At 38.5% G+C, this 20,446-nt stretch overlaps 1 protein-coding gene across 1 annotated transcript in view; it reads left to right on the top strand.

Moving 5' to 3' along the window:
- The window catches only part of XRCC5 (X-ray repair cross complementing 5), a 57,706-nt gene that overhangs the window by 14,512 nt on the left and 22,748 nt on the right, over positions 1–20,446 (top strand). Inside the window, exons 7-14 of the mRNA XM_068138915.1 lie at positions 480–594; positions 2,235–2,373; positions 3,923–4,035; positions 7,679–7,741; positions 8,379–8,516; positions 9,893–9,983; positions 11,115–11,248; positions 16,615–16,811. Of these exons, the coding sequence (XP_067995016.1) occupies positions 480–594; positions 2,235–2,373; positions 3,923–4,035; positions 7,679–7,741; positions 8,379–8,516; positions 9,893–9,983; positions 11,115–11,248; positions 16,615–16,811 (990 nt within the window). The remainder of the gene's footprint in view (positions 1–479; positions 595–2,234; positions 2,374–3,922; positions 4,036–7,678; positions 7,742–8,378; positions 8,517–9,892; positions 9,984–11,114; positions 11,249–16,614; positions 16,812–20,446) is intronic.

The raw sequence follows: 20,446 nt of genomic DNA, 5'->3' as shown, positions 1-20,446 counted from the left end.
AAAAAAAAAAGTGTCAAAAATTAATTGCCACACAAACAAAATCCTGTTAATTGAAATAGAATCCTTTAGTTCTTCACCTCCACTGCAGGAAACATTTTACCACTTAGAGAGCCTCTTCTAATGTAGATCGTTGGACTAACTGCATGCTTTAATTGGGTGGGCATACATAAATGTAAAATGCTTAATAAGCAGTTGTGTAGTTTCATTACAGGACCTTAACATACTGTCTTTAAGCTCTAATGTTACACCATCACGAGGACTCGAGATGGGACTAATTTGCTGTGTACCACCTCTTTTTTTTCCTTATTCTTCATTTCTTATTTCGATCTCTGGCAAGTTAATTGGTACAGTTTATTTTATAATTCTTTATGTAGTCTTAAGATGAAACAATTGGGCTCCTGCATGTCCTTGAAGAGGGTGTATTGTCTGTGGTGTTTTATTACAGTTCACTGGAGCTGGCTTCTGTTTTCTTCATTTAGAGAGAGCCTAGAGCGTCTTTCAATGTTTAAGAAAATAGAAAGAAGACCTATGCCTTGGCCCTGCCAGCTCACTATTGGTTCTAATTTGTCCATAAGGATTGTTGCCTACAAATCAGTGAGTATTTTGGCAGCAAGCTAGGTGCAGCTGCATGTTTTTCCCTTAAAGCTAAGAAAATAAGCTGTAATCACTTTGGATGTTGGTTTGGTAGAGATTTTATGTGCATAGAAGCCAGTACATCTGAAACTGTGGTTCCCACAGCAACTCTATCTTCACCATATTGTACACATATGTCGAAGAACTAAAATTCACAATGTACAAAAATAGAAGTAATTGCTATCTACACTGTGACACTTAATGATACTGAAGTTGACAAAACCTGATTAAGAATGCTGTGGTTGTGTGAAGCTTTCCATTCAGCGTGAGTGTATATGTCTGCAGCTCAGTGAGACTTCAGGTACATACTTCTTAAGCCCTAAGTGTGAGAGGAATTGTGGACATGTGTATGTAAAATGGGTGTAAGTGTTTTGCCAGCTATTGTTTTGAATTGCATCTATTGTTATTTCAGACTTGGAAAAAAGATGGGTTTTTTTCAGCTTGTTTATACTGTTTGGTAGTGCTTGTGCACAGTCCATTTCTCATTCAATTTGTATGTGTCTTTTATTCAGTGCTAGGAAGAAGTAAGTGCATTTAAAACACAGAAAATAAGCAAAATTCCAGTTACTGAGCTGAACTGTATAGCATGGCAGCACTGATGGAACTGATGAAATGGAGGTTAATTGGTTTGTTATTTAAACCCAAGACTAAGAGTCTGGCCAATATTCTAAGGTTTCACTAAGGTATATTAGGAAGTTGAAATACATCTGAGTTTTGAAAAACAGGCATAGTAGCCTTCTCTGCTGCCAGCTTTCTGTTGTTGGTTGGGGTTTTGGTTTTTTGTTGTGTTATTTTTTCAAATTAGGATATTGTGCCAGACCTGTACACGCAGTAACAGTCCCTTCCCAAAAGTGTTCGCACACAAAACAAATTAAGCTTGGGAGAGTAAGCAACATGAACCAAGTGACTAGCCCTAGGTCATACAGCAGTTGGATCAGAGTTAGGAATAGATTTGTGGTATCAGCTGATGTAATCTCTTCTGTCATTTCTGTTTTCTGCCCTGTTCTCCCTTTTAATTCTCATTCACTGAGTATACCATCAGTTTTACTTAGAAAAGAAAGCATTTTCCTTTCCCTGTAGTTGGGAAACAGTCATTTTTTCTTTCTTGCCTCTTCCAGTTCTGTGACTTAGCCTGTGACTTTAATGAATAACCAAGACAAGTATGTAGTCAATATGATGTAATTTCAACCTCACCTCTTCTCTTCTCTTCTCTTCTCTTCTCTTCTCTTCTCTTCTCTTCTCTTCTCTTCTCTTCTCTTCTCTTCTCTTCTCTTCTCTTCTCTTCTCTTCTCTTCTCTTCTCTTCTCTTCTCTTCTCTTCTCTTCTCTTCTCTTCTCTTCTCTTCTCTTCTCTTCTCTTCTCTTCTCTTCTCTTCTCTTCTCTTCTCTTCTCTTCTCATTCAGGTTTTAGGTCTCATACAGATGAAACAGTGTGTTGAAAGCACTGTGGTAATAAGGGTGCATATTTGGGGCTGTCATTATTAGTGCTTCATTGGCAAAATGATGCAGGGCTTAGTCTAAGAAATTTTCACATGTTCTGGTAAGCACTCAGGATCCTGCTGAAATGTTAAATGCTCCTTTTCTTTGAATTCTGATATAAAGGTCACAGAAGAGAAGTTGAAAAAGATTTGGACAGTTGTGGATGCTAAAACCCACAGAAAAGATGATGTGCAAAAAGAAACTGTTTACTGCTTGAATGATGATGACGAGACAGAGGTTCCAAAAGATGATACGATTCAAGGTATGACTTTATTATGTGCACCCAGAAGACAAACCAAAGATAATGGCTTGTACTCTTAAATCACCTAAGTGCCTTTTAGTTTTCTATTTTGAAGCCTAGCTATGATCTTAGAATGTAAACCCTTTAAGCTGAGGGAACATAGAGACTGCTACGTGAGACTTCCTGTCTTCATGTATTTTAAAAGTTCTTGAGTTTGCCAGTAATACTACTAATAATAATACCACCAGGTGGACCTTAGAAGTCACTGCAGTTTCCTGCAGTTTCCTGTAGTCTGTGGAAGGCTTTACCTCAGTTCTGTAGTGCTGCTATCTCCATTCTGTTCTCAAATCTTCAGTTGTATTGGTAACAAGAATCCTTTCATAACACTGCTTCTTCTGGATAAACAACTGTTCCAGATATTCTGCAACTGGGAAGATGACACAGTCCCAATGACAGTGTGAGGTCTTTTGTTTCTTGAAGCAGAAGTGGTACTTGAAAGCTATTAGTCTCTTTGTTTTATAACTTCAAAACTTTTAGTTAAAAAAAAAAATCTGCTTTTTATAGTGCATATATTTTAACACATTTATGGCCATTCTTTATGGATATCCTAACTGCCTAAATTGGTCATTGGATGTGGAATTCTAACAACAAGAAGTGCTGAACAGTTCAGTGTGAACAAAAATTTCTCTATCAGTGACGTTGTATTTCTAACAGTTAAATAGATGCTGATGCCTCATGGACTTCAGAGAAATGTTGTAATCAGACAATATTTTGCATTTGAAGCACCTGTATTTAATTTCTTTCATTCTGCCTGTTTCCAGGAAAATGTATCTGCGTGTAGGTTTTTCATACAGAGATCTACCCCCGTTCTTTCCGTTTGCTTTGCACATGAGGATATCATCCATAGTCTGTGACAGTATAATAAAGTGATGATGTTTCAGGGAAGATAACTAGAGTTTGAGGTGGGAGAATAAGCAGTTGGAACAGATGATAAGTCTGAGAAACAGCTTCCTGTTTTATGGAGATATCCCTGTAATGTCAGGCATGGGAAGTAAAACAGAAATATATGGAAAGACCACTTCTGCATACAAGAGTGTTTTGGTTTTACTTCGTGTCTGAGGGCGTATCTCACTTCCACTGGCAACAGATTTTTGTTCTCTGGATCCCTTCTGGTGTCATTTCCATGATTTGTGATATATTTGGGTTTTTTTAATTATGTTTGCAGGGAGTGTTCCAGTCTTACTTGCTGAGATTTAGTCTGATATGCTTAAATCTATTCTATGAGTATAACTTTGTTGGGCAAGATGTTCAGTTCCCGTATTTTCTTTTCTGCTGTCTACAAGGGTATCTGTGTTACAAAAAGAGTGCACGAGGAGTGCAACTGCTGTTCCTGAAGTACAAAATGTGTCTGTGGAGTGTGGGGTTTCTGTTAACAGGGAAAGAATTTGATGAGTGTGCGTGGAGTGTAGCTGTGGGGCATGCAAGGATTGCTAAAATATTCAGGGAGCTAATTTCAGTGCTAGAATTGTAGGCCCATATGCTTACCAGATGCTCTGCTCTTGTTCTTTAGGGTTTCGCTATGGGAGTGATATAGTTCCTTTTTCCAAGGAAGATGAAGAGCAAATGAAATACAAAACAGAAGCAAAATGTTTTTCTGTTTTGGGATTCAGCAGATCCTCTCAGGTAGTTACTAAACTTCTTGCTGTTCATCCTGGTTTCATGACAGTGGATTTCATCTGGAATTCATTAAAGTTGAGGTGGTGTACTAGGTGCCAGTACTGGGAATGGGGCATCTGCTGTCAGGTAATAAGGGCAACTTACTTACTGATTCTAGTACATATACAACAGTGTGTTGCCTTGGGAAGGAGAGAACCTCATAAATGTGGGCATTGTGCCCTCAAGTGAAGCCAGAGCCACTGAATTCAGATCTGCACAAAGTGTAGACAGAAGTGTTATAGTCTCTTCATCTCATGAATTTGAATGGTAATGCCAGATTGGCAGCACAAGGTGATCTCTCTTCTGTTCATGTCATGCAGAAGCCTTTTTGGATCTTGTCCAGCCATAAGTGTTTCTGTTTAACAGAAGCCTCTCCCTCCACATTAGAGAAATATTAAGGAAAGCCTGAGAACTGATTGCCTTCATTCTCTTTTCCATAAGGATTAGTGTATGAACTACTACCTGTTTCTTGTTTCTACTTTAACAAAAAATGAAATGTAGTGAAGACTTCATGGAACTTAAATGGAGATAATTCAAAAAGCTTCCATATTGCAGTGAGGTTCGTAGTGTTTGTATGCTCTTCCCTGTACTTGTAGTATTAATGTTGCCATTTGTTTTCTCTGGAAGTTTTAAGAAACTTAATATTAGGCAAATACCTTCATAAAAGCTGACTAGCATAGGTTGATTTCCTGCAGAAAATCCAGGACTTAAGCATAGGAAAGACTTTGGCAATGGATTAATAAAACAGCAGATGATAACGTGAGGAGAAGGACAGAGATATGAGTCCCAGTAATTGGTAGAAATGTCAAGCTGCTCCCACTCTTCTCTGGGATATTGCACAGGATGACTGAAACTTTCTTGGAGTTCCCTTCACCCAGTCGCCTTCCCCACTCAAAACTGAAAGGAAATCACCAGGCAGATCTGTGCCTCCTGTTCTAAGAGTTCTTAGCCCTCCTGCTCTTCTTTGAAATGTCTTGCTGCCTGAACAAAATAGTGCCCTTGCTGAAGGGTAACGAATCACTACCTTTATGAGGAAGGAAAGATGATTATAGGAAGTATCTGTGGAAGCTTACTCCTGAATGGATGTAACTAAACATATTTTCACTTTACAGTAAAGGAGGCACAGAGACTCTTTCATGTTGCTAGTGCCCTTAGACTACTGCCGTGCAATGGTCCAAAGTATATTATTAACTGAGAAGCCAGGAAGTTATGTTGATTTATTGAAATGAGAAGCCAGCCTAAATGGAAACTGTAACCTGGTTGCTCCTTGAGGACATTCAGAGCTTAAAGTTGTTAAGTAGCACAGGAAACTGTAACCTGGTTGCTCCTTGAGGATATTCAGAGCTTAAAGTTGTTAAGTGGCACAGGAGCTTGTGCATGGAAAGTGATTAATTGAAGAAATGTTGTGCTTGAGTTTACATGCCTTAAACTGGCCAGGGCAGAGAGATGTCAGGGACTGTAAATCCTGTACCAGAAACTGGATCTAGTAAATGTTGTGTTATGTTGGAACCCAGTGTTTCAATGAGACAATTTCTGGCATCTTTTCATCTTGTCATCTTCCTACAGTTGAACTTTACTGTCTTCATTTAGTTCTGTAAGATGTATTTCACCATACACAGCATTTTCTTCAGCTGGAGGCTGGCCTCCTTTTTTTTGCCTTGAAGTCTTAGTTTCTGTTTTCAATAACAGATGGGAAGAATCATGCTCCTCTAAGAGAGCTATTATTTCAGCCAGATTCTTTTTTATCCCCCCCCCCCCCCATTGGTCAGATAGCATGGTAATACCTTCAGATACATAGGCAATAATTGTAGAAATAGAATTAATTGTAGGAATATTTTTGGTTCATATAAATATGCCTCAAAGAATTAACAAATTGGTTTTATATTCTTGTCAATGCACAAAACATTTATTGCATTTGATCATTTTTATGATGTCCTTCTTGTCCAGATTCCGAACCAATAGGAATTATAACTTAAAGCGTACTCTGATCCTTTAACTAGGAGTGTGAGTACAAGAACCAGAACAAGAGGACACAGTCTCAAGCTACGCCAGGGGAAATTTAGGCTCGAGGTGAGGAGAAAGTTCTTCACAGAGAGAGTTGTTAGCCTTTGGAATGGGCTGCCCAGGGAGGTGGTGGAGTCACCATCCCTGGAGGTGTTCAAGAGGGGATTGGACGTGGCACTTGGTGCCATGGTTTAGTCACGAAGTCTGTAGTGACAGGTTGGACTTGATGATCTTTGAGGTCTCTTCCAACCTTGATTCTGTAATTATATCCTATAATAGTTGCAGAGACCTCAGTGGAATAAAGTTATTCAGGTGTGATTGCAAGATTAAAATTACACTGCAGAGATAGTGACATAAGAAAGTTTTGACCCATGCTTTCCTTATTCTTGGCTTCTGAATTGTATTGTTTGGAATGATAATACTGACATTATTCAAATGTATGTTTTATATTAAATTGTTTCTTTTTGAAACTTTGGAGAAAAGGTAATTTATTATTAACTAGAGAAACTGGAACAGCTCCAAATACATAATTAAATAAGGAATAGAACCACCTTATATTATTTTTCTGAGTTATTCACATCCCTCAGGAAAGAAGATCAGAGGCCGCTTAAACTTTGATTTTTAATTTATAAGCAATGCCATGTAAACCAAGAAAGAATACTTGAAAATATTACAAAGGGACCTTTTTTTTTCCCCCCAAACAAAAAAAAGATGTAGTGATACTGATGTCTGGTTATTTATACTATTCTGAACATAAAATGTCCCGAGCTTTTAAAGACCGAACAGCAAAGAATAATTGTAGGTAGAATAATCTGTGTTGAAGAATTGGGCTGTAATACATTAAACAGATCTGCACTGGTGGAAGTTGTCACTGACTTGAACAGCGTTATGGTAATTTGTTAAATAATGAAACTCCAGGTGTAATTTGAAGGGATTTTTCTTTACCAAAGAAAGGTCATTTTAAACAGTGTTCATGGCAGTGTGCAGTCTTTGTGATGGATTTTCCACTATTGCAGTGTTTCTCAGGGTGTGTCTCGCAGCCTCTGTATCTCCAGCTGCTCCAGCAGTACCCATATATGAAACTCTATTTTAATTTAGTTCAACCATGTTCATAAATAGGAGTGCTTCTTTGCCAGTGCAGCTGTATATACTTCAAGTGGCTGTTGAATTAGGTTTATTAATTAAGGATGTGACTTTTTTTCATCTCCTTTTTGATGTATCTGCTAGGAAAATTTATTAGCATAGATGTGATGTCAGTTAGGTTTAGGTCCTTTGTTAAGTACTATGGTTTTCTACACTGAGTTTTGCATTAGTGCAGACTAATTTGCATTATTCAGACTAATAACAGCTGCAAGTACTGTAGTCTTTTCATTTCTGCACATGAATAGGAAGGTATGAGAATATCCTGCTGAATGGCTGAACATCCATATTGAGTAATGAATGGACATATGAAACGTATACAGGGCTGTAACATCTGTGCACAGTAATTCATTTTTCTGGCTTCTCACTTGAGGAATATGTTAGTTCTTTCATAATTTAACTGATCCAGTTGCATTAGTGACCTTTTCTTTAGATCAAGCTAACTCTTGACTATTTGCATCTGTAGATCCAGAGACATTACTACATGGGTAACCAAGCTCTGAAGGTCTTTGCAGCGAAAGATGATGAGGTAATGTGAACTGAAGTTTGATGCTGAAAATGTTCTGCTGTGGAACAAAAAAAAGAATAGTAGGGTGTTAGAGATTGTCCTCTCTTTCTGTGTTAATAAAACAAATACATTTAATGCAGCTTCCTGCATTGCCCATTAGGGTGAAAAGAAGTTGGATTAAACCCAAAATTAATACCTTATCTCATGAATAATGAGAAACTGGTAAATATTATGTTTGTGCAAGGGCATGGGGAACTGATGCTTTAGTCCATTCTCATGCAGAGCAAGCGTCCCCTGTCACTGTGTTATTTAAAACAGACCTCAGCATTTTTTTAAATATTAGAGAGTTTCTTTTAATGGTCTGACTTCCCTCCCTTTATCTCTCTCCTGTAGTACTTCTGAGAGCTCCACACACCTAGTTGAAAAGGTGGGGCGTGCTAGATTTAAAGTTTGCTCAGCTTTCAATGGATCCACTGTCACAATGAGATTTGACCTTTCTGCTGTTTCTTTTATTGAACATGAAAAATGCACATGTAGAAGTTATAGCTGAAATGGGAACTAGTCTTGACTGAATGAATGCTGTTGAATTCACTGTGAAAGATGTATTGCAGCAGACTAATGAGAACTTGCATGACTCTCTAGGCATTTTCTTTTTCAGAATGCAGCAGTTGCTTTTTCTGCCCTTGTCCATGCATTGGATGAGTTGAATATGGTAGCTATAGTACGTTATGCTTATGATAGAAGATGCAACCCACAAGTTGGAGCTGCTTTTCCATGCATTAAGGATACATATGAGGTAAATGTTGTACTCTTACCTTACTGCAGAGAGCCTCCATATTCCTATTCTACAAATACTAATTAACAAACTGTATTTGAACCATATGAATTTGCAGTGTTGTGTAACACCAGAAGAAACCAATGTGACTTTTCAGAGTGCTTTTAGGAAATAGTACTAAGTCTTAGGAGAGGAAGGTAATAAATAGTTTTAAGAAAACACATCGTTTTAAGAGGCACATGGAAAAATAATGCCATATGCTTCTGTTAGTGTCCTGTATATTACAGATTTAAATAGTTCTGATTTTTATTTCCATAACATATTAATCATTTCATTTTGTTATCCTGGAAAGTTTTCTGGTGCCCATAAACAGTGCAATCACAGTTATGTAATGATTTACCACTGTTTTCTTGCCGTGTTACCGCCTATGTCTCCGTGAACCATCCAAAGCTGCACTAGACTCCCTTTCATTTTTTTAAAGTGCAGATTAATCTCCAGGTTGCCTGGTAGTACAAAATCTGAATTTGATTGTTGGCTTGGCATTTCAAGCATGTGCAGTTGTCATTAGGTTTCCAGGTCAACTGGAACTGAGGGGAGGAGCTCAGAGCATTTAAAGCTGATGTTCAAATTTGGGTGGTTGTTTACTTGAAAAGGTTATTTTAAAGAAACAGAGAAGAAAATGAAGTCTCTTTCTTGGGGGGAAAAAAACCCAACAAACTAGAAAAGAGAAAGTTCTGTACACAGCAGAATTGTATTAGAAATAATCTCTTTTAAAATTCTGTGATCCAGAAGCAGCAGAGTCAGAATGTTTGCAGCATATGTTTGCACTGATCTTACTTGTAAGAGACTATTGAAAGAGCTAAATATGCGTAGCATGATGAAGCAATGACAAAGGTGGAGGTGGACATAGCGATCTTCAGACTTTTGCAGGGTATAAGCATAAAGGATTGAAAGGAATTATGTAGGATGGTATAGACTTGAGGAGGTACTTGAGTAAGGAAATTACCTGGGCTGAGGATATTAAAAAAAACAAAACCAGCTTTGGACTTTGAAACAAAGCAAGCTATGATAAAACTTCCTAAAGCACCAATATTTGAGTTATTTAAAGTTTCTCTGCTTGGAACGCTGCACAAGCAAAAGGGGTCATGTGATCTGGGAGCTCTTTATTCCACCCACATTAAAATGGGAGTGTCACCATTGCCATATAATATAATAGTGCTGTGTTTTATTCTGCTTAAAACTGTGTTGCTCTGTAAATATTTCATTTAAGTATTTTGATATGCACAGATATTACATATATGATTTTTTCATACATTTATATTGCCCCAATAAGGCACTCTGAGATGCTTTAGATTTTTTTCTTCTGTCTCAGCTGTTTCTTCCTTCATTTTGCCCAGTGTCTCATCTACGTGCAGCTACCCTACATGGAAGACTTAAGACAGTATATATTTTCATCCTTGAAAAACAATAAAAAATGCATTCCTACAGGTAAGATAGTCCTTTGCTGGGCAGCTGAGTAAAGTAATGTACTTGCCTCCCTTTTAAACACTCTCAGTTAACATGTTTTCATTGGAAAGTCAAATATTCTATTATTTTGGTTTGAGGAAAAAACTCCCGCCCTTTGTGGTCTTGAGTGTAAAGCCTTTGTCAAAACTTTACCTGCTTAGTTGTAGGCTGAGCAGACCTGAGGTTTTCATGTGGTTTCTTTTTTTATACTGTCCTGTTAAATGCTATAAGGCTTGGGTGGTGGGATTATTAGTCTCAAAGGATCTCTGTGGTAGAGGTCTGAGGTTTAGTCCTGAGATTTATACAAAGCTGGTCCTGTAGTCTGTTGCAGTATGGCCTGTTCATATGATGTACAAAGGCAGAGGCTGTATTTTTTCCTAGTGTGTTGTTTTTTTAAAACATGCTCTTAACTGGTGTCAAGATTCAGCTGGAGAGCGTCTTCGGAGAGCTGTAAAACATGCAGCCATACAAAGCTTGACTTGCCATCCTGAGAATTTTGCACAGCAATAAGCACAACCAGATGTAGTTCAAAATCCACTCCCACTTCTTTAATTTGTTGTGAGATTCACTGAATGGTCCTCCGCGTGTCAGGGTTTATAAAGCATAGAGGGCTGTTTCTGCAAGAGTTTGTATTTGCTTGTCTGTAAGCAGCAGATTGAGACCAAATCTAAAACTTGCCAAAGCAATAGCTGACTATTGTGCACTGTCTTCATTTGCAATTCTAACTTTAAAAATTTATATTATGCTTTTTAGTTTTGCAAACCAACTGTTCTTGTTTTCTAAGTGGCCAATAAACAGTCTGTTGCAAATAAAAACATCTTGAAAAAGAAGAAAAATGGAAGCAGAAAGGCAGCAGTAATTGAGGTCTTGGGGAAGAAGGGAAAAAAGGCTTTATGTTTACACTGTAGTCCTTAAATAAAACAGGGGGCTTATTACTGTGTCCATTATCCACATTCTTTATTGGCATACCTATATCTGCAGTGTATTCTTTGGCATGTAATGACTTGGTCAAAATCTCACATTGTGAAGTGATTCTTCATTTATAAACTGTATCAAGAAATGCAGCCATCTGCAAGTGATTTTTTTTGTGTGTGTATGTGATTGCTGCCTTAGCGGATCAGTTGTCTGCTGTGGACTCTTTGATTGATTCTATGAATTTGATTTGTGAAGACGATGATGGAGAGACTTACGAGGACCTATTTAAGCCCAGCAAAATCCCAAACCCCCATTTTCAGAGGTTATATCAGGTGAGGTGAACTATATGGTGTTTTTGAAAGACTTTTCACCCTTTTCTCTTTCTCAGGTTTGTGATCTAGATTGTGAAGACAGGAATATAAATTCCTTTGCATTTCAGTATGGTGGTGTCTATATTGTCCCTGACAGAGATTTAATTATTGACATTTCCAGTTTCCAGGAATCAAGGGAAATTACACTTGTGCTGAGATGCCTGCAACAGCATCAGTGATATTTATAGAAACCTAGACTAGACAAGTTAAAACTTGCTTAGGTATCTCAACGCTATTGCGGCAATCATGGTGTAGACATAGACGCAGCCTTCAGCTTCTGGGTAAAGAGAGAAATTGACTGAAAAATAAGGGTCTCTTCAGCTTCTCGCTCTGTGTCCCTTCAAATCTTGAGCAGAGTCATATTTCTGTGCATCATTGCACCTTACAGTCATTCCAAAACAGATCAGTCTGAGGTGAACTTCATCAGTAGTAAATGCTGACATTTAAAATATTCCATTTGGGTATCCGAGCTGATGTATTTTATGGGCGAGCAGAACAGTTCACACATCCTGCAGTTATTGTCTCAAGCTGTCTGCATTTTGATTTACATTCCTTTTATATCATGAAGATTTTCATTGCAACTGTGAGGATGAGAGACTTAATTATACATTGGAATTCAGATGTTCAAAAAAAAAAATGACATGGCAAATTCAAAAATAAGGAAACTCATGTCGCAGTGTATGCAGCTGCATAAATTGTGCTGTACAGAGAATTGTATTGTGTATAGAGCCATGGAGATAACATTGAGTGCACGACTCCACTCTGAAAATTGTCTAAAAAATGCTGTTATAGCGACCATGTTCATCGTATCTCAACAATTCCAAGTTAATTTTTTTTCAGATTACAGGTAAGAAGAAGATGCTTTTCTAAAATTAAGAAAACTTACCCTAGCTTCTGAAAGCCATGCTACCTCACAGTATCACAGTATAACTAAGGTTGGAAGAGACCTCGAGGATCATCAAGTCCAACCTATCAACATAGACCCTATGACTAGACCACAGCACCAAGTGCCACGTCTAATCCCCTCTTGAACACCTCCAGGGATGGTGACTCAACCACCTCCCTGGGCAGCCCATTCCAATGACGAACAACTCGCTCGGTGAAGAACTTTCTCCTCACCTCGAGTCTAAACCTCCCCTGGTGCAGCTTGAGACTGTGTCCCCTTGTTCTGGTGCTGGTTGCCTGGGAGAAGAGACCAACCCCTTCCTGGCTACAGCCACCCCTCAGGTAGTTGTAGAGGGCAATGAGGTCTCCCCTGAGCCTCCTCTTCTCCAGGCTAAACAATCCCAGCTCCCTCAGCCTCTCCTCATAGGGCTTGTGTTCAAGGCCTCTCACCAGCCTTGTTGCCCTTCTCTGGACATGCTCAAGTGTTTTGATGTCCTTCTTAAACTGAGGGGCCCAGAACTGGACACAGTACTCAAGGTGTGGCCTAACCAATGCTGAGTACAGGGGTGAGAGTAGTAGTCTTTAGACAGTATTGTCTAAAGAACCAAAGGACCTGGGGATCATGTGTATGTTTCAGGAATACATGTAAGCCCTCTGTCTTCAAATCCTACTCTGACTGACACCCAAAGAGCTCAATACCTCATTCATATTCTGCCAGTCATATTGACTAGACTGTGTGTAACTTACTGCAAGATTTGGTCAATAGAAGCTTATTTCTGGATAAGAGCTTGAAGTGGATCGACTGTATTTTAGGAAGGATTGTAAAGCTCGAGTACTACAAAACCAATATGGCATTGCTTTTAAACAACCTAGGGGATAGAATTTCCTCTGTTCTATTGCTGGATACAATTTTGCATTCTTTTGGTTCAGTGGATATTGCCTGTCAATGAAAGATCCTGCTTTAGGTGTGCCATTTGTCTTCTGAAACAGTATGATGGTGTTGTCCCAGCAATTGACTCAAGTGCTGCTAGAAGAGAGTAACTGTGTAATTCACCAGTTTCCTTAGAGAATAATAAGGTTTTTCTTAAGGGTGAACACTACTAGTGCAAAAAGTATATATTGAGTGTTTCAGTGTAGTAGATAGTTTACAGTTCCTGTCCATAGCACTTCCACTTTTATGAAGCCCTAAATTACCAGTCCTTTTAGTGCTTTCTTTTGGCCATGCACAGCCCCTTTGTTTTGTTTTGTTTTTTCCACTGGTTTCAAAACAGCTATTAATCTGTGCAAGATGAAGAAAGATTGTTCTCTCCTTTGCTGCCAACATGTTCCAGATTCTTAATATTTTGGTCTTAGGCCAGATGTTATTGCTTGTTCCTGAAGAACTACAAAGACAAATTATATATAATCTTTTGAATGTAGTAAGTAAATTGATTGGGCTGAACTGGACCTGTAAGTGGTCTGAAGAAATAACTCTGAAGGAAAGAATGAACTCCTCCTTCAATTCCTTGCTCTGTTGCCTCATGAAGATACTTGGAATGATAAGTGACAAGAGCCAGAATTTAAACAGAAACATCAAGCTAAATTATATCTCTGGAAGTAGTTGCAGGCATCAGGAAATGACAGAGTGGGTGGAAAGGAATTACTAATGCTTGCTGGAGTGGAAGATGAAGAATGTCCTATATCCAAAGTTTCAACTTTTATATCTGGCTTCCAGAAAAACCAGTTGATTTCCATAGGTTTTGTGGTAGCAGACTTCCAGTGTAATTGGTTTAAGTTGTTCTTCTTAAATACAGGGATTTGAAGCACATAAGACATTTGGGAAATACAGTGCATTTTATTTGGTAGCCGGATAAAGAACTGGCTTAGCAATGATTGCTTTGTACTGACGGACACCTGAGAGGAAGGTTTGTGGAGGTGGTGACTTGAAGCATCACATAGTTCATGGGATCCAGCAGCAGAGTCTGCACCTGAGTATGTTATAATGGTTCTTGTTAGACCATGTGTAAGCAACCTTAGAACTGAGCTCATTTATAAGTGGTTGGACTGTGTGATTATGTTCTTTCAAAAAAGCAGAGTAGCGTGGGGACAGATCACTCATGGAAGCCTGCAAGGACTTTTGACAGCAAATTGTCTGTTGTTGAATGTAATGGATCTGTTGGAAGGTCATTTTAAAATTGTCACAGACTAGGTGTGAACTGACCTCATAAGATCCTTGTGTTGGGATTCAGTTCACAATGGTTTAACCACCCCAAAGCTCACTAGCTACTGTAAACTGACTTGTCCACGTCTAGCCTATAATCCATAAAATAGAAACCTTGGGAAAGTAATTGTTTCAGAGGTCATGAGCACATGACAATTGGGGTTGTGCAGAGTGAGTAGGTGAATGGTATAGACTAGACTGGTATAGACTAGGTGCTTGTCTTGTAGATGTCTGTAGCTGTCTCCCTTGATCTAAATCTTCAAATATTATCAGGTTCCTGTAGGATTTATATAAATATATATATCTATATAAAAAAACCCACAACATTCTTACAAAAATGTTCCTAGATACTTTCTGGAAAGAAAGAAGGCAGGATGCATTCTTCCAGTAAAGTGCTGTCCATTCATCTATTTATGTTGTTGCTTATGGAATTAATAATGTGAAAAGCCCACTTAATTACATCCATTGACCTGTATCTTAGTGTGACCTCTGTTCCTGAAAGCTGGCTATATCTCTAGGCTGGAAATGTACTGTCTTCTCTTTGCTCTTCCTAATTTTGTTAGTTTTCTGACAACTTGCCAGAATAGAAGGGTAAGTCTGGAAGCCAATGACAATGTGAGTTGTATTCTAGCCATTGAAGATAGGAGTGGTTCTTGCTGGGGCACAGAAAGAAGAGGGAGCAAGTCTAAAAGGGGGACTATTTGTGATTAGAAACTCCCAAGTTAAATCTCTTAAACTTCATCTCCATTTATCACCTGAGTTTTTGGTGGTACTTGCCATGTTGGGTTTCAGACATTGTCATCTATGAAAACAAAAACAAGTAGAGGCTGTGGCTACTTGGTCTGCTCAGCTCTTGTATCTGAACACTTACAGATTTCAGATGCAAAAGCCTGAAAACCACATTCAGAACAGGGGACATAGTTTTTTTTGCTTTGTGAGTTTAATTCAGTTCCCTAATGTTTTAATATTGCTTGGGTGTTGGTTTGGTTTTTTGCTGTTGTTTTTTTTTTGTAACACAAGGGCCATTACTGCAGCTTCCAGCAACATTTTTATTCTCTTTCAAAATAATTATGTGTTAAATCATTACAAGTGTTTCCAAACCAATAGCCTTGTATGACTGCCTCCTTTTGAAAGTATGCGCTAATATGGATTGGAAACTTAATGGCAGCATGAAAGCACATCAGTATTGACATGTAGCATATGGTCTGGATTTTTGTTATTGACATCTTTTCAGCATGAATAGAGGGCTTTGTTTGCTTGCCTTTTTTGTTTTTTTTTAATTAATGTTATGTCTGACAGCTAACAAGAGAGCAAATCTCAGCTGTATTCCTAGTTTACTGAGTAGTTACCTTCATGCTTGTGTCGAATTCATCCAGTCCAATTGGCATGTGTACGTGCACTGGTATCTGCATGTGTATGCACATACACATCTCGACTGCTGTCGCACACTTCACAGAATTTAAGAAATAACCTACTTAGTTTTTAAAATTCTCAATGAAATTTCTGTAGCCTGCCTCATTAACCTCATCTCTCTCCCTCTGCTTGGCTCTATGACTGTTTGCACTACCGCTACACTTGGGTGAAAGAGCTTTCTTCTCTGTCTCCTACCGTCTGTTCCAGTGTTGATGTACATGTCAGGCCCCTTCATTCCCTCACTCTTTTCAAAGCTAATTTGCAAACACACCTATATTCTGTGCCTCATGTGTACACATTTGACTTCTCTTTCCCATTTGCTCTTAAAGTGATAAAAATCTCTTTTGTATGCATACTGAGTTTTATTGATCAAGAAGAAGTATTTTCTTTAAGGGAAAAATAACTGGGATACATGGATGAGGTATATATCTCATTGCCTAATTTTGGAATGTATAGAAATCTCTACCATGTGACTGTTTTATAATAGAACTGCATTGTAAAGGTAAAGAGAAGTTAAAAGGCTGAATACCTGCAGATGAGTGTTTCATTCCTGTGACTTTCCTAATAATTTTCATAGAACTCATTCCAGTGAGTGTGGGAACGCTCATCTGCATGAGTATTCTTGTTTAATGTAATTGTTAATCTCCTTAAACAGCTGATCATAGGACTTCCAATGCACTTGTCAGGAGGAATATTTGTCAGCAATATGAAGGTAGTTTCTTTAATGTGGAAGATGCATTGCATGTACCATATGAAGTCAGGCATGCAGACATTATATTGGAAGCACATTAACTAGAAGTCTTTTCTTTGCTGAAATTGCTTCTTGCAGTGTTTGCAGCATAAGGCTTTTCACCCCAGTGAGCCACTGCCACCAGTTGAAGAGCACCTTTTAGAGATGCTGGAGATGCCCTGTGTGGTAAAACAAAGGTGTCAGGCTCCTCTCGAAAAAGTAAAAGCACTTTTCCCCCTAAAGGAAGTTGGCAAGAAAAAAGAAGAGAAGACTGCTCAAGACATCTTCAAAGAAAAGTAAGTTGGTATTATGGATTATTACTGAAACTTTTTTTTTACACTTCAAATTGTTTTTGTTGGATGAAGCAGGCTCAGTCTTTTGAGCATAAGATCAGTGAATTACATAGTGAAGAAATGCTGATGAGTGGAGAGTATTGTGGTACTACAGTATGTCTGGAGTATTTTGTGAATAGGGGTGGTCTTGCTGTTGTGGGCCATGCCACATAAGGAACCATTCTGTAGCTTCCTCATGTGTCTGTTGTCACAGAATCACATAACCCATCAGGTTGGAAGTGACCTCAGGAGGTTTCTTGTTCAACCTGCTCCTCAAGGCAGAGCCACATACAAAATTTGAACAGGTAACTCAGTGCTTCATCTGGGGATGGAGACTGCACATCCTCTCTGGGCAACCTGAGGCATTGCTTACCGTCTCCTGGTTTATCAAACTGTCCTACTGGTAGTTAAAAAATAGCTCAAAAAAGAACAACAGAGGATCTAATTTATCTGAGAATAAATGCTGCAAAGCTTTAAATTAGCTGTGAAGATGAGTCTTCCTTCTCAGCAAGCTTGATTTAGGTTCTGCAGCTTCATTATTATCTGCTGTGCAATAAATTTGGATGTCTTGTAAAATCAAACTGTTCTGGACTCTTCCAGGAACATCTATTGTCTGAAGAAATTATAAGATTGTTTTGTTTTGCTAATGCCTATGCTATGTTTGCTTTATTTGTGCTACAGATAAGAAAAATAAATGCTTAATTGCCACTGCATTGGTACCATCACCCCAGCCAACTCCATTCACTCAAAGAAAATCAGCTTCTTAAAGCTTAATTTATTGAATGTCTATAATAAAACTAGTGGGTCCCCTGGGATGTTGAAGAGTGCTCAGTTAGGTCCTTCTCTCCCTCCCTTTTGTGAATTTTAGCAAGTCCTTTCAGCACTAGGAACAAGACCTCTGAGCCATTTGGAGGCTTTGCTTAACTGAGCTGTCATATATCCGTTACCTTTGGTTGGCTAGGGCCTCTTCAGCATTTTATCTCTGGGATGACATGACACAGGACTTCTGACGTTACTGCTCTGGAGTAATTGTGTTTCTGTGTACGGACTGGAAAACACCTTGTTTTTTATTTGTTCATTGTTGTGCCTGCCTGTCTTGCCTTGCTGTATCTGTGAATTCATACTAACTACATTCTCTTGTCCTTGCTCTGTGCCCCAGTTTCTTTGTTTCTCTGTGTGTATACATAGCACTCATTTTTTATGTGTATTTTTAAAAGTGATAGAACCAGTTTAAGAACAAAAAAAGGAAAAAAAAATGGGTTCAGACAAGCTGGAGGGAAGAATTTAAACCAAACCAGTGACCCATTACTGGTAGTTGCTTAAAAACTTTTCACCCCAAAGGCATCAGTTTGCCAAGCAAGAAGGAAAGCTGTTTTATTTAAAAAACAGCTTCTTTTAAAGGAGTGATGAAAGCAGCTATAAAAATAGTTGCGATAGAAATTGATGTATGGCAGTAAAATTATCTAAAAAATTAGTCTGTAAGGGAGGCAAAAGGGTGCAGGCAATTATAAAAAGAAGAGAAAATGGTAATAGGATTTTTTTAAAGTTGTAAAAAAATTAATAATAATAATAAACCAGGTTGGAAGAGACCTTCAAGATCATCGCGTCCAACCCATCAGCCAATGCAACCCACCTAAACAACTAACCCATGGCACCAAGCACCCCATCAAGTCTCCTCCTGAACACCTCCAATGATGGTGACTCCACCACCTCCCCAGGCAGCCCATTCCAATGGGCAATCACTCTCTCTGTATAGAACTTCTTCCTAACATCCAACCTAAACCTCCCCTGGCGCAGCCTGAGACTGTGTCCTATTATTCTGATACTGGCTGCTTGGGAGAAGAGAAATGGTCTTGCTATAATAAATGTGAGCAGTAGTATTGTCAGTACTACAATAGAAGTGTTAACTGTGGTTTTGTTCTGTGCTTGGGGAAAAGCTGCATAATACAGTTAAATCACTTGATAAAGTGCACTAAAGTTGGCTGGAGGCTCTCTTGACCATTATTTCTGTTTTCTAAAACTGCTTTGTGTCTCTTATCATTATACTGACCAGATTAATCTGTGCTTAGTTTTTAAGGTCTAATGGGATTAAGGGACAAGAAATACAGGCATGATATCTTAATACAGATTTCATTGTTCAGCATTCATTTGTTTCACTTTTGCAAAGCTCTCTGTAGTTTTAAAAAAATCCGGTAAAGTAGAAAGCATTTCACTTTTTCCTTCTTAGGCTGGCTTTGGAGAGGCTGTTACCTCATTCAGCTTTGCAGTACAAGAGAGGCTTCTGCATAAATGCAGAAGTGAGTGTTTTAAATTAATCTTATATTTTATTAATTTTTCTCAAATAGTAGTCACACATTTCACAGTTCAGAAACACTGCTAATCAGTGCCCTACCAGTAATAGATTCTAAATGTCAGATCCTGGGCTGGCATAAATGGGTATGGATTGATTAGTTTCTGCTGTACTGCACTGGTTAATGACAGCTATAGATTTGATCCTAGGCAGTTAAATGCAGCAGCATCGTTTATGTTCTTTTCCATCCTCCAATCCCAAAGCATTTTGAATAAAAATAACGCAGGAGGAAGAAGATGGCAAGACACTGCAATTGATTGCTAAACACCCTTGGGGAAAAATACTTGCACCTTTCATCAAACTATGTCACTGTGCAAGAACTTGCTTCAAGTAGAAGTACTGAACTGCCTGGTGGTAGCTAACTTGTTCAAGGTCAGCCAGAATAATCAACAAAAGTTGAGAATGAAGCAAGGTGTCCTCTCCTTGTCCTGAGGCATAACCAGAGTCATCATTCCTTGTAGAGTGATAAGTAAGGTTATGTTGGATGACAGGAGGTGCTGAGGAGAAGAGATTTCATTTTAATAGTGTCAAAATTAAGTAAAGGACAGAGAAGGCTCCTGAAACAAAGTGGGATAGACACTTGATTGTTTAGTAGGGTGAGAGTGTGCTATGCAAGGTCTGTGCAATTTTTTTCTAATAGTTGATTGCCTTCATATCATGCAATGCAATTTTAGAAGTCAATTCTAACCTTGTAGAATGCAAAGTGGCACCTGTACCAGAATCTTTGGAAGTTCCTTCTTTTCACTGCAGTAGTAGAAAAACTCCTTACTTTCTTTGGGGATTCCTTGAACATAAATACTGCCATTTAGATCACTGAGCAGCTTTCAATCATTCTTAAACTGAAATCGATTCTTATCTGTCAGTGGCCTGTCACATTAAGTGGTGCAGAACACTCTGTCTGATTTTCTTCCCTTTTTGTGGTTACCTGCATTTTCTTCTGTGGCCAAGGTGTGCTTTAAAGTGGCACATTAGATGTTCCTAGTTTGAGTGTACACCTTGGTATATGTTACCTGTGAGAACAAAGCAGGAAAGTAGCCTAAAATCACAATTGGCATTTTAAAAATAACAAATAGGCTTCTCCTAAGAGTGTTCATATCTACTTGACTGGGGTTTGTCTATCAGGTTTGAACTGCTGTAAGTGGAATTTTATAAAGCTCTTGTGTGCTGATGGGGAATGTAGGTCATTAGACTCAAAAGCCCCAAACAGGTTTGTAGTAGCTATCAATTCCAAGACAGGAGCTAGCAGGTA

Source organism: Melanerpes formicivorus, unplaced genomic scaffold (genome assembly GCF_026170545.1).
Source record: "Melanerpes formicivorus ecotype bairdi unplaced genomic scaffold, bMelFor1.0.p_v2 SCAF_5, whole genome shotgun sequence".
Classification (NCBI taxonomy): domain Eukaryota; kingdom Metazoa; phylum Chordata; class Aves; order Piciformes; family Picidae; genus Melanerpes; species Melanerpes formicivorus.
Note: the sequence above shows the minus strand (reverse complement) of the source record. Positions and strands in the feature narration are given on the sequence as shown.